Here is a 14929-nt window from a genome sequence, read left to right on the forward strand (position 1 = left end):
CCTTGCCAAAAATAACTCAAAGCAAACTAGCTTTAGAATTTAGAAACACAATTTACTAATTCATCTTTACAATATAATTAAAATATCAACACACTTCACAATTCATTAAAATTAACCATTCACAATTAAACACAATAATTCACATAATATTTTATTAAATTTAAACTAAAATTATAATTCTTATAACATTAAATTATATAATATAAATAGATCTATAAAACCATCATAGCTCGTAAATGGATCTAGAGCCCTGGTGGAAGGACCCACATCACCATCCCAACTTAAGGACACGCCTATAGTGTTTGTATAAGGGTCAGCACCAAAATCGTCTGAGCTCATAGACAGGTTTGGAACGCTCATGAATAAACCAACATCCCCAACTATATGTCCCTTTTTCACGATAAGTGATCTCATCTTCCATTAATGTCGTTTCGAGACACTCAGCCTCCTCAACCTACTGAAGTCCACCATGACACAAATTGAGCATAGTGCTGGCCATGACACAACTCATTTTATCAACACCTTCACTGACAGAAGTTGTTGCTTTTTCCAGCCTCACATGCTAAGTAATAAATCTATATATATACATTGAAAAATAATTATCACATGTCATTTATAACAATATTTAATAAATGTTATATCTAAAACAAATTATTGCATATCAATTGATTTTGTCTTTAATATCAGGGTTTATAATACATTAGATTACGTGGACATCTTGGGAATATAATTATATAAGTGTAATAAACTAGCACATATTAGGCAAATATCATCTGATATAGAGGTATCTAGATCAATTGTCAAATGTTACTCCTTCAATAGTCGATCCCTCCTAGCATTCCAAAAATATAGGTAAGTTGTATGAATCACCAATCAAATTCCCTTCATACTTACCTCGATGATCGATACATTTCAACACCGGTATCAATATAATTCGGGATGTACTGAGATAAGTCAAATTATTGCATTGCTCAATCAGAACAATGCTTCTCAACTATATTGAGGCAATGCAACGAGACATGTGTTAACCATACCTTAGATCCATCAAAGAAAAGGTTGTCAGCGATGACAGGGACGCAAAGGTGGGTGGTGGTTGTTGGGAGTGAGGGAAAATAAGGATGAAAAATAAAAAAAAAAATAGATATGAAAATCATTTGAAGTCACAACCCTCATCTAGAACTTAGGAGTCATATATAAAAATTGTAGCTCAAGAAACTTGTCATTTCTCTAAATATTTTACAGACAGTGATATTTTATCTTCTTTTTTTTACTGTGCTAAAAACCAAAAAAACCTCTAAGGATATATTTAATGGATTGGAGTAGACAATACATGTTCTTATTTGTGTTTTGATGCATACTAGACACGGCAAGTTCAAGTGAAGTTTTTTTGGCAAAGGTTTATTTTGATATTTGAAATTTTTTCAACAATTTATTTCTATCCCTATATTTAATTTTCTAATATTTTAGTCCTTTTTTAAAAATTTTGGTCCTTTAATTTATGTTATGCATAATTTAGTCCTTAAATCAAAAACTTTTTGGCAATTACAAGCTGTAAACCACCGTTAAGAGAAAATCTGCTCGACAAATTATGAAAGCGTATTTCATACAATGCTCAGGACAGCCATTTGGAGAAGAAAACTAGTTTGACTTAGGAAAGAGATCAATGTCTGATTGGGAGTATAATATAGATTACTTTTTTAAAATATTTGTCGCTTAAAAATACATCAACATAGTATATTTTTTATTATTATTATTATTAGCATATCAAAACAATCAAAAAAACACTAAAAAATATATAATTTGAAGAAAAAAAAATCAAATTTTAATAAAAAAAAATCAGTTCAACTGTAGCACCAAATAGAACCTTCGAGCTGAAACACTAAATACACAAATGGTCAGGGTCGACAAAATCACTTTCAAGAGAAACTAAGGATTAGTACAGTCAATGGCTGACCTTGGATGTGCCAGGAATGGTTCTATAAACCATGGTTGAGCATGCAAAACTATAAATGAAAACAATTAATTGCTTTCTCTCGTGTGCAACCTGGCATGGATCTTTACCCAAGTGGCTTCAACCAAAACGCATTTTCATTGCAGTTAAGGACATCTACTGCCACATGCGTCTAATTAATGAAGTGAAATCCGAATACGCTGAATCCTCTCTTTTCAAGTATGAAAGAAACTGTGTAAATCTGTTTCTGTATGGTGTTGATTCAGTACCATGCCAGTAACACTTTCCCTATAACACAACCTCTGCGTTGTCCTTGTGATTACCAGCAGCCTCTTCCTCTTCAAGTTCTTTAATTAGCTTTTCAATCTGCCTCCTATAAACAGGCATAAAGTGATCGCTGACCATGGTTTGAGAAAGCCTCAGCTTCCCATAAAGCGTTCTGGGAGTACGGAAGATCCCAACTTTAGTCTCCACCGGTGGCTGGCTGTTGTCAGAACCACTCGAGGTGGGGGTATCACCTTCACTCTCTGCACTATCAAGATGCAGGGTAACAATATGCATAATCTTTCCTGGAGGGAAGAATCTGCGCACTTCCTTCATTCCTGGAGCAGTGCTTCCAGGCTGCTCCTCGCCTACCTCTGCAATGGCTGCTGCTTCTTCTTCCCTTATTTCCTTTGCCACATCAGCATCCTCACTATCTGATCTATCATACAGCTCATGCTCAAGCTGTTGCCACAACTCCACTTCATTCATTCGGTCTTCATGTGAATCACTCATGAGGTCCTCTCCATGATCAAGATCAGTACCCATATGAGCATGTGAAGCCATTTCATCAGTACAAGAATATTCAATTTCTGAAGTCCATTCTGCTCCTCCAGAAGAAGCAGGGAGTTCAATAGTTCCAGTGGAAGCTGTGGTTGTGTTACTGTCAGGAGATGTAAGAAGAGGCTCTGAAGTTTCAGCTTTTAAGCCAGATCCTGGGGAACCTCCCTCTCCTGAATTTGAACTTGCAGCTGTGGCTCGGTGGCGGGGTCCAATGCACGACCATGAAGACAACTGAAGGGAAGGGCGTGTGGTCCATGCCGCCTGGGCCATGCTCTGTGCTCTCTTCATCACAACCTGCAGGCATTAAATACCAAACTAGTTGGTTTTGAGTAGAAGAACTCTTATCATCTCTATGTACTCACTCGAGCTATATAAACTTTGCTATGAATACAAGAGCTAGGGTTCTTTCAATAATTCATTGTTATGCCTTCCATATGAGCGAATGATAGGATAGGATCCAACCACAGTTTCAGACATTAATTCCTTGTTGATAGTCAAAATGTACCAGTTGAGGAGGAAAAGGAAGGACCACAGCAAGTCCACTTCAGTTGATTGAGAAGTCTAAGAATGTTGTGGAATTATGAAGAGAAACTAGTTTGCAATTGCATTGCATACAAGATATCACCTGTGTACCATTGGAGACAGGGCGCAACATTGCCCCAGCCCCAGCAACCTTTGCTCTAGCGCTGGCGATGGATGGAAGACGGGAGCCCAACGCCGATGCCGAACGATAAACAGTACTCAGAATTCTTGTATGCTCAATCTGATTCCTCAAATCATTCAACCATGCAGATGCTGTCACCTGAAACAGGAAAATTGTTGCTAAAAAATATGAGAAGCACAACAGAGAATGAGAAATTGAAGTTGCACATCGTTATTGAAGTTAATGAGAAAAGTCAGGGTGGCACGTACGAGGACTTGAAAAATTGCCAGTTGTTTTCTCAAATAAAATGAATTTCTCAAAAACGGGTAAATAAAAGAGCAAAAGGGGAAAGCTTTTGGGAGACTCTGAATGCTTCAATGCAAAATTCACCAGCATCAACACAACTACTTTGCAGCATAAATGAGAACCATACAAACAAAGATGTTTTGCAGTTATATCAGCCCTCATCCAGACAACTCCCAATGGTAAAACATCAGAAAAGTTTCAGCAAGCAAAGTCATAAATTCTGCCACATAGGATACATGCATAAAAGATATCCGCCAACTAATGCTTGGATGTCAATAAATTTGGAATAAGAAAAAGAAAGTAAATTGAAATCCTAAACAGTTTTAAGAAAGTAACCTCTGCACGTAAATCATCAACTGAAGCAGCTGAGAATGTAGGCACTAAGTCAGCTCCATTTATAACAGAAGTAATGAAATCATTGCCTGATTCAGCCAATTCCCATGTCATACAAGCAGCTGCATATGGAACCTCGAGTCAGTGAACATAGAAAGCACGCACACACCACCATACCACTCTATAGAATTCATGAAAGCAAACCCAGGTGCCACAGAGAGAGAGAGAGAGAGATGAAAGGCATCAAGTTTTCATGTTAACACTGAAGATTTGATAAGTTCTGGATAGAAACCTGGAGCAAATGTGACACACGTAGTTGACGATAATTCCTTCTGTTCTCGTAATACATATGTTAAAAGGGCAGCAGTGCCTCCACCAAGAGAGTGCCCTACAATCTTTGGATTCAAGAGAAGTAATCTTAGTAAAACTTGTTAACCTTATTCACCTTAAACAAGATATTATCAAATGTAAAGAAAAAAAGGATGTTCTATACAGTTTTATTCAGTTTTGAAAGGAGATTCAAAGAGGGCACTTTTCATGAAAATGTTTCTTCACATGAATCATAGATATGATTTGCTAGGATAAACTAAGAGTAGAACCAAAGCAACAGGCAATTTATGGAATCTTGCTAGTGCTTGTTTTGACATACCAGTTGCACAAGACACTATAGAATACAAAGAGTATTCAATGTTCACAGGCAAATGTTTCAGAACGTTCAGTAGGAACAGATTCAAACACTTGGGTAATGAAAGGTATCATGAACCAGGTTATGTACTCTCATCTTCTGGTCAAAATTTCTCGGCTTCACAAAAGAAAGGAAGGATGGAGAAAGTTTGAGGAAAGCAATAACTAATGTATAGTGTCTTGAAAACACTCACGCAGCAAATAGGTTCCAGAAGACTATAAACCTGACTAGAGTGTTCAGAGCTAACATTAGTTGCAATAAAAAAAATATGTTCGAAAAAAAAATAAACTCCTCAAACATAGCAATGAACTCTGCTATGAGCTCAAACTTAGAAGTACAGGATACTAAATCAAGTTGAGATTCAATATTGTTCCTATCTGTGGTTTTTTTTTGTTTTTCAAGATAGAAACAGAAATGATTCTGGTTTTATGACATGGCCACAAAATGACTTGAGCACACAGTGAGGGGAAATAAAGTTTCCAACTTGCGTTTACCTTGAGTTTATAATCAGGGAATTGCCCAAGCGCCTGTTTGAGACAAGGTGTTGCAAGCTTTGAAATCCACCAGGCAGCTGCAACCATCCCACAATGTGCATAGCCTAAAACTAAATTGCTGACTCCTCCCTCATGCACAACAGAGTGATGAAAAGGCACAACAGCTCCAGTTGCAGCTGTCAAAGTATCTTTAATGCTATGTGTTCCACGTATCAGTAAGAAAAAATATTTTGTCTTGTGATCAACTAAAATTGTAAAAGCTGGCTTCAATATCTGCATTACATAGATGTAAAGATGCATTCAGAAAACGCATGGATACTACAGGTATCATGCTCAGGACCTTTTGTCAAAACAATAATGCGAAAGGAAGCAAAAGGTACACCAGGACCTTTAAGTGAAGTATTCAACAATTGAAGCATTATATAAAACTTACTCCTGCTTTGGGTTCTTGAAGAAGAACACTTTCTTCAGTAAACCCTGTCTCCTCTAAAAACAAAGGAAAAGGTTTTTTTGAGAAATGCCAACACAAGGTCAACAAGTTTAAGAGGTATCTAAGTTCAGCTGCTACTTCTAATCCTTTAAGCTGTACACTATCTTCACCGCCAAATACACTGCCAACATGTAAGGTGCCCTGCAAATAAGATTCAAGTCAGATTATCGGCCCAACAAAAGAAAGCACCAAAAAGAAAATGATTCAGAAGATCTCTGCATCATGAACTCATTGTTTCCTATAAAGATGAAAAAACTATTTGGTAATGTCAGGAGCAAAAGATATAGTGCAAATAGAGTTACTGGAATTCTCTAAAACACACAGAAACAGCATTTTGATGAAAAAAATGTCATGTTGAGTGGCCAGATAGCACCACTAATGCAGCACAGGAATACAAGCATGCAGGCATATTTATTTTCTCCAATGACCAAGAAAATGGATTGAGGTTTCTTCAAACAATTATAGAACTGCAGCCTTGGGGTAAAGGAGTTTCTTACTGTGTATAACTACTATTCTGCCTTAGCAATCTAAAAACCCTCAATATAGCAACTAACTACATCTCAAGATTCAGATTATCTATAAGGTGTGTGAAAAGAGTTTATTCGAACATGACCACCAAGGAAAAGGTGTGACCGTCAGAATTATTCTACCAATCCAGTAAAAGACTCGAAAGCTTGTAGAAGACATGTTCCTGGAGTTTCTTCAAACATGACCACCATGGTTGAGGCATTATACTAAGATTCAAACAATTAATTAACATCTCACAAAATTTTATGTCTGTTTTCACAAAAACAGCCACAAAATTTCAAAACCAGTAAGTGAAAACTAAGACATAATCAAGCAAGTTGTCTAGGATTCAAATGTTGACACCAACATATTAGTCTAGTATCCTTTCTTCTTTTTTTGGTGAGAACGAGGGGGTCAATTTTAGCAAATACAATACAAAAATTCACGACATCATTTGATACAGGAAGAGGTCCAGTTTAACATAAATAAATGCCTCCAGACATGCCATATAAACCAACACACTCATGAAATAATAATAATAAATAATTGACAACAACATTGTTCTAAAAAACCAACACATTAATGAAATCTTATAAAAACAGCTGTCTCACCAGGGGATCAAGAAGAACAAACATAAACAATTAGACATGAAACAAAGGAAGGGCTCACCTGCCTCTTCAATAGAAAGTTGATCCCAAATGCCAAGTCCCCAATAGGCCACTTCCCTAGAGTTTCAGAGTAAGTAAACCTGAGAGTCTCCGACAAAGTTGAGATCGTTTCCAACCACGTTGCAGGAGCTTGAATTAACCTATGTGATACGCGTTCAATACCTATATGAACGCGACTAGGTGAGTCACCGCTGTCATTCTCATTATCACCATCGTCATCATCATGAGATGTGCTAGACCTTAATTTACGGTTCAAAGTATAGTACAAAAGAGCAGCTGCACCGGCTGCCGTAGCCATAGTTGCAGTTGCCATGAATTTATACCTAATTCACGCACGAACCAAAAATGCACTATGATTAGCAACCTCTAAAATCTAAAATTCATTGTTACTTGAAAAAGATGAAAATCAAGCACAAAAGCTGTATTCAAGGGAAATTCAATAAATTATCCGCTAAAAAGGCATACTATTAAAAAAAAAGGCAACACCCATAATTCTTTAGTGCAATTTTACTAGGGTTCTTTACCAACAAAAAAATCATTCTAAAAAGAAAGAGAGTTTCAAACTTTACACACACAAAAGCTAATCCAAGCAATTTATAGATGACCCAATTTTGGGTTTGCAAGAAAATATGTGAAAAAGAAGAAGAAGAAGAAGAAAAAAAGAACTTTAACAAGTCTACTTTTGTCTGAAATCACTAAAAATAAAAAATAAAAGTATTTGAATTTGATTATAATAAGAGCGAAAAGAAGAAGAAGGAAGGAATTGAGAACCTGAACATGATAATAGGAGAGGAAGGAATGGAAAGAAACAAACCTGATTGAAATTTTTTTTTTTTTGTGTGTGCGTGAAAGCTGAGGTTGGAGTGCTAATTATAAGACTTTCTGGCTAAGGAATCAAAATAAAAATCAAATCTAAAGTTAATAACAAGGAAAGGAAACTGATTTGCCCTGTCTTCCTCCCTTTCTCTTTCTGTTACCTTTGGACAACCTGCGAGGGACCTAACACCCAACAAGCAAAACCTCTCTCTCGCTCTCCTCTGTTTTTTTCTTCTGTTTTTTAAGGAAAATATTTTGTTTAGAGTCTTCAGACACGTGGTTGTTGGATACTGGTCTTCTATTTAGGTAAAATCCAGAAAGGCTTTTAAACCGACCTTACTCGATCCATCCATTCAATAATTTAAATTAATGGATAAATAGCAATTAACAAGATATTAGATTAATGGGCGCTATTAATTAAAGAACTCTAAAACGCTAGGGATATTCATTATAGCAGGTTTACTTCTTCTTTTTTGTTAGCAGTTTTTTTTTTGTTAGCAGTTTTTTTTACATGTTTTTTTTGTTTTTTTTACCCAAAATTGATTTTTTAAAAAAAATAATAATAATTTTTTATTTCAAAATTATCTTTGCTAATTTTTTTAAATGTTGAGCTGGTTGAAAATTTAACTATATAGTTTTTTTTCTTTAAAATATTATGAATTGCTACAATATTCTTATACATTATTTTTTTTATTTCTTTATTTTATTTTTTTCAAAATGTTCTTTGTAGATTTTATTTTTTTATATATTAAGTTGGTTGAGAATTTAGCTTTGTATTTTTTTTAAAACGCGTAGGTTTTTTACTGTAGCATTTTGTTTTTGCTTTTTTTGTTTTGCTTTTGTTTCTTTTTTTTTCTGTAGCATTTTTTTTGGCTTTTTTTTCTTTTTTTTTACATGTTTTTTTTTTCTTTTTTTTTTACCCAAAATTGACTTCTTCTTCTTCTTCTTTTATTTTTTTTCAAAAAAATTTTAAATATTGAGCTGGTTGAAAATTTAACTAAGTTGTTTTTTCTTTAAAACGTTGTAGATTGCTATAATATTTTCATATATTGTTTTTTTTATGATTTTTTTATTCTTTTTTTTTCAAAATGATCTTTGTAGATTTTATTTTTTTATATTAAGTTGGTTGAAAATTTAGCTTTGTATATTTTTATTAAAAAAATAATATGAATTGCTACAGTGTTTTCCCTACACAGTTTTTGTTTTGTTGCAGTGTTTCCCCACATATTTTTTTAAAAAAATTATCTTTATCGAATTTATTTTTTCAATATTGAGCTAGCTGAGAATCTAATTTTAGCTTTCCCCACATGTTTTTTTTTGTTTTTTTATTTGTTTTTCTTTTTTTCCAAAATTGTCATTTTTTACATTTTTTTTGTTTTTTCAGGATTATTTTTATTGCTTTTATTTTTTTACTATTGAGCTGGTTGAAAATTTAGTTTTTTTATTTTTTTCTTTAAAACACTATAGCTTTCCCCACGTGTTTTTTTCCGCTTTTGTTTCCTTTTTTTTACATGTTTTTTTTCATTTCTTTTACCCAAAATTGACTTTTTTTTTTAAATAGTCTTTGTCGGTTTTTTTTATAAATTGAGCTGGTTGAAAACTTAGCTTTGTAGCTTTTTTCAAAAAAAAAAAACACTATGGATTACTATAGTGTTTTCCTTGCATGGTTTTTATTTGGCTGCAATGTTTCCCCCACATATTTTTTTTAAAATTATCTTTGTCGAATTTACTTTTTTAATATTGAGTTGGTTGAGAATTTGAATTTAGCTTTAGCTTTAGCTTTCCTCATGTGTTTTTTTTTATTTTTTTCATTTTTTTTCAAAATTGTCTTTCTTCTTTATATTTTGTTTTTTTTTCATAATTATTTTTGTTGATTTTATTTTTTTTACTATTAAGCTGATTGAGAATTTAATTTTTTAATTTTTTTCTTTAAAACACTAGATTGTTACAGTCTGGTTTAAAGGGTTAACCCAATTAATTTTTTTTCTTTTTCTTCATTAGTTTTTTTTCTTCCTGTTAATTTTTTTTCTTTGTTTTTTTAATTAATCTATTTAATTATCATATTTTTATGACATGACCTTATAGCCAAACCCACATCTAATATTCTTGAGTCTGGTGTTGCAGCCAGACTCACTTAAACTTGGGTCATGTAAATTTAATTTTATTATTAATATTATTCTTAGGTCAGGCGTTACAGTTAAATCCAAGATTTTTAAGTATACCTTTGCAGAAAAACCCAAGATTTTTAAATTTTTATTTTTTAAAATATTTTTTATATAAAAAAATGACCCGCGGCATCGCGCGGGTCATGTATCTAGTATGATATGATGTGACGTGGGTTTGGTTAATTTTTTTAATAAAAAAAATATATAAAAATATTTTTTAAAAATATTATTGTGATAATATATTAGATAATATTTTTTAAAATATTAAAATTTTGATATATTTGATTGATTTGGTTAACTTATTAAATTTACTATCTGAATTATAAAATCAAAATAACTTTATAGATAGTAAATTAAAATAAATTATAAAAGTCAATTCTTAATAAACTCAATACTAAAAAATAAAATTAAAAAAATATTAATTTAAAAAAGATAAAAAAAAAATACCTCAATTAATTCTAATTCACTTGTCAAACTTACAACCCCATTCATTTGATTGGAATAATCTTATAAAATACAAATCAAAAACATTATGTAGCCCAATTTTCAACTAGCATAATGTTAAATAATGAAATTATATAAAAAAATTAATTAAATAAATGATAAAATAAACAATTCAAGTCAACAGACTAACCTGATAAACTTACAATCTAAGTTATGAAATTTAAATAACTTCATAAAAAATAAATTAAAAAAATCATGAATCTTTAATTTCAATAAATATAATGTTGAAGGTCAAGATCGAAAGAAGAAAATCCATGATATTCAAATAACCCCACACAAAGCAAATTAAAGAAAATTTTACGAAACTTAATTCTCAAAAAACTTAATATTGCAATGTGAGATTAAAAAAAACTAAATAAAAAAAAAATTGATTTGTTGGAGGGTAAAATTAAATACATATATATACACACACACGCACAAAAAAAAAATGAATCGAGTCAACCTGAGTCTACTCTCCAAACTCGCAATCCAGTTCATGAGATCAAAATAACCTCATATAAAACATGAAAAAAGCATGTGAAATCCAATTTCCAACTAATTTAGCATTAAATGATGAAATTAAAAAAATAAATTTAATAAGAAAAACAACCTGCAAACAAAAAATAACTTTGAGTCATCTTGGGTTAATTTTTCCAACCTGTAAGCCAGGTCATGAGATCGAGATAAATTCATAAAAAGCAAACAAAAAAAAATAATAAACCCTCACATCCAACATATCTAATACTAAAGGTTGAAATCAAGAGGAAAAAAATATATATGACTCTATGAGACCAATATATACACCAACAAAAAGAAAATTGAAAAAAACAAATTACAGTGCATATTTCCTTAAACAATCTAATATTGAAGAATAAATTTTTAAAAAACAACTAAATAGAAAACATTTGGGCTATTAAAGGGTTAAATTAAAAAAAAAACACAAAATAAAAGTGTTTTGTGATACATCTACAAATTAGATTAACCTACCAAATTCACAACCCGAGTAATGAGACGAGGACAACCCAATAAAAAACAAATCTAATGTTGAAGGATATGAAACCGAAATAACTTCTTAGAAAGAAAAAAAAACAACTTGATTTAAACGAGGTTAAAATATCAAAATTTGCAACCTTTATCATAATATAAAGATATCCCCATAGAAAATAAATTAAAATAGATTATGAAGCTCAATTTTCAACCGACCAAATATTGAATGATAAAATTAGAAAAAAAATAAACTAAGTCAACTTGGGTAACTCTTTAAGCACTATTTTTGAATCATGAAACCAGATTAACCTAATACAAAGCAAATAAAACAAATCATAAAGTATAATTTTCAATTAACTCAATATTAAATGTTGAAATTTGAAGAAAAAAAAAGTTAAAAAAGGAAAAAATACCTTAACCAACTAAGTTAACCCACCAAACTCGTGATATATGTCATAAGAGTGGGATAACTTAATAAAAAACAAATTTAATATTAAAAATTAAAAAAAAAACTTTAATTGAAAAAAACAAAAACAAATATTTTTTTTCAGGGCATAGTACTATTCATTGGTATAGTACTTTCCCCATATTTTTGTGTATTGTTAATAATAATAATAATAATAATAATAATAATAATAATAATAATAATAATAATAATAATTAATTTTAATAATTCAGTCCCATTTTTTAATGTTATGTTAATAATAATTTTTGGTTTGTTGTTTTACTCGTGGTTTAAAGGTTGTTTGAAAGTGTAGTTGCGGTTATTTTTTAAAATATTTTTTATTTAAAAAGGTATTAAAATAATATTTTTTAATTTTATCATTCTACGTTAAGTTTTATTAAAAATTATATTTTATAATTTTCATAACTAATTTTTTACAAGATCATCAGTATCTCATGTCTTGAGTTTGACGAGTTAACTTGACTTTTTATCCTTTTTATAATTGATTTGTTTCTCAATTTTATAGTTTAATATTGAGTTGATTGCATGTTAATCCAAGCTAACTTGAATTGATTTAATATGTTATTATTTTAATATTTATAAAAAAATCACATTAAATATTTTTTTTAAGTTAAATTATAGTTTTATTAGTTGTTTAGATTGTTTTTGTATTCTTAAATTAACTAGATCACATCGTATGAACTTTTATATAATTTTTTTTTAAAAAAATTAATATACCTAAAGATATATTTTTTTTATGTTAAAAGAAATTTTACTCCAACCTGACGGGCAATCATCTAGTAGAAACAAATTTGCAAGTTACTTAAAAAAACCTGTCAAGGTACCACCTCGGGGCAAAAAAGTCAATCTCATATCCTCCCTTAACTAAATCCCAAACGCCCCCAATACTTGACCCAACACACCCGATTAAATGTAAGACCCATTTACAACAGCCCATTTCATCTAACTAATTATCAAAGCCTCAAAGCCCATGTTTTTAGATTGCTCTCTCTCTCTCCCCCCTCATGTGAGACCTCTGCACCATTGATGGCTGATGCAAATTGCAAAGAGTTAAGGGATCGGCCGCTCTCTCTCTCGGCCTTTCACGTCAGACCTCTGCAGTCTGCGTCATTGATGGCGGCTGCAAATTGCAAAGAGTAAAGAGGTCGGCCGCTCCTTTATAGCCGGCGCTACCACACGCGTCTGTTTCACTAATTTCAACAATCCACTCTTTATAGTGGCGAAATAAAGTTTGACCATTATTCAGTCATCCATGCTCTTATGCTGCGTTTGTTTTTCACCATTTGGTGCTAAAACAAACACAGTAAAATATTTATTTATAAGTCAAATTATATTTTGTATCATGAAAATATTTTTAAAAAAATTTAAATTTTTTTTATTTTAAATTGATAAATTTATACATATTTTTTTATTACACATAAACTTCAACTTTAATTTTTACAAATACATATCTAAATCCAACTAATCACACTTAACCATATTTTTCTTAAACTTATTTTTTAAAAATCAAAATCACAAAACCTATCTAAAAACCAAACACTCTTAGTCCCAGTTCTTGACTCAAGCTGCTAAAAGGCCATCTAGTTTGATTGACTGTTTTAAATGTTTTGTTTTGTTTTTCTTTTGTAATAATGATCTTAGTGTTAATAAAATAAAATAACTAATTATGTAAATAACAATAATTTCTCATTAGCCCACGAATGATGTATTCTTTTCTTTTCATTTACTCTTTATATATATATATATATATATATATATAAAACAATATTATTTAAATATATTTATAAACAAAAACATACTTTTAAAATCAATTATTGTTTTTTAGAGTCAACTTGACTTTTTGCGCCGTCCATGGAGCACACGAATTGCATGCAATGTATATAGACCAAAAGAGGGAATAAAAAGATAGGAATAGGAATTATAGTGTACCTTTTTCTATACAAAACCAGTTTCGTCCCTTTCGAGCTTCTCTGCTGCGGGTCCTACAACCGGCATGTCGTTGGCGGCTTCTTTTATATCATAAATACAATCAAACATGTGATACATTTTAAGTGTTTTTAATTGAGTTTTTTTTTTCTTGCAGGTGATTTTATTTAAAAGTGAATACATGATATTTCTTGTGATCCTTCGCGTTGTATTTTTGTACTATTAAATTATTAAATGAATATTGTAGAAAAGTAGCTAATTAAAAATAAAATTTAAGATTTTTACATAGTTTTTGATCATTTATATCAATGAAAAAGGTATTAGGATACATAAAACAATACCATGCTAAGAAAATATACACACACACACACTGTTGTGAAATTAAAAAAAATCCTAATTAATATTGCACTCGAAATATAATAAATGAGGGTAAACCAAATATTTTATGTATTTTTTTTCTCCAACACCAAACATAAATAGCAACAAAATTTATACCTTTACTCTTAATTAAAAAAAAAAATCGATTAAAAAACTTATTTTTTAGCACATATGTTTCCTAGTTTATTTTTTAGCAAACACACATTTATTTTTTTGTTACATCATTTTTTTTTTAATGTTGCAGCAAGCACCAGCAAAGCTTGCATTTATAAAGATTACTCCTACCTATAGTGTATAGCGAGATAGCTAAACTACTTAACAAATACTCTAAAGAGGCTGTTTGTCTATACGGCTGCGGCTGTGTTTTATTTAAAACACAGTCCGTAGCCGTTTGGTAAATGATTGACCGTTCTTTACTGTGCATGGAGTCCACATGTTTTTGCGTTTAAAACGCTGGAAAGAAGAAGCAACGAAAACCTGCTTTGCATGCACTGTAGAAACCTGCGGACAGTGTAATTCACTGCTGTTCACGAGTGAATTGCACTGTTCACGTGAACAGTGCAATTCACCTGCACTGTTCGCATTTTTTTTTGTTTAAGTGTGTTAATTGTATTATTTTTTTTTTTAAAAAAACTAGTTTAGAGAATTAAATTCATTCGCGATGTGAACAATATTTTTTTCTCGAAAAACTAGTATAGAGTCAATTAAATTTACGCGCACAGTAATATCAATTTTATATCTGATAATATTTTATCTAATTTTATTACACGCTTAAAAAGTTATGAAAACTGTAGTTCTTATCGGAT

General features: G+C 31.1%; 1 protein-coding gene across 2 annotated transcripts; it reads right to left on the reverse strand.

Annotated features, from left to right (window-relative positions):
• Window positions 1-1846: 1846 nt before the first annotated feature.
• On the reverse strand, window positions 1847-7988 carry LOC133701834 (uncharacterized). Of its 2 annotated transcripts, none has more exons than XM_062125954.1 (8): window positions 7880-7988; window positions 6904-7225; window positions 5671-5868; window positions 5238-5510; window positions 4351-4453; window positions 4062-4180; window positions 3402-3578; window positions 1847-3070 (listed from the first exon to the last, which is right to left on the reverse strand). In XM_062125954.1, the coding sequence occupies exons 2-8, from the start codon at window positions 7213-7215 to the stop codon at window positions 2240-2242; spliced, it is 2013 nt and encodes a 670-aa protein (XP_061981938.1). In that variant the 5' UTR covers window positions 7216-7225; window positions 7880-7988; the 3' UTR covers window positions 1847-2239. The 2 variants fall into 2 exon arrangements, with proteins under 2 accessions (XP_061981938.1, XP_061981937.1); XM_062125953.1 differs by having other exon boundaries at window positions 7717-7977.
• Window positions 7989-14929: the final 6941 nt, after the last annotated feature.

The sequence above is a fragment of the Populus nigra genome, chromosome 8, assembly GCF_951802175.1.
Source record: "Populus nigra chromosome 8, ddPopNigr1.1, whole genome shotgun sequence".
Lineage (NCBI taxonomy): Eukaryota > Viridiplantae > Streptophyta > Magnoliopsida > Malpighiales > Salicaceae > Populus > Populus nigra.

Bases quoted from the DNA above. Each gene is read 5' to 3' on its own strand.
- LOC133701834 (XM_062125954.1), bottom strand. From the start codon at position 7,215: ATGGCAACTGCAACTATGGCTACGGCAGCCGGTGCAGCTGCTCTTTTG. The intron at 3,579-4,061 runs GTTACTTTCTTA...TTCCTGTTTCAG, and splicing joins TTGATGATTTACGTGCAGAG to GTGACAGCATCTGCATGGTT. The intron at 3,071-3,401 runs GTGATATCTTGT...TAATGCCTGCAG, and splicing joins CTGTCTCCAATGGTACACAG to GTTGTGATGAAGAGAGCACA.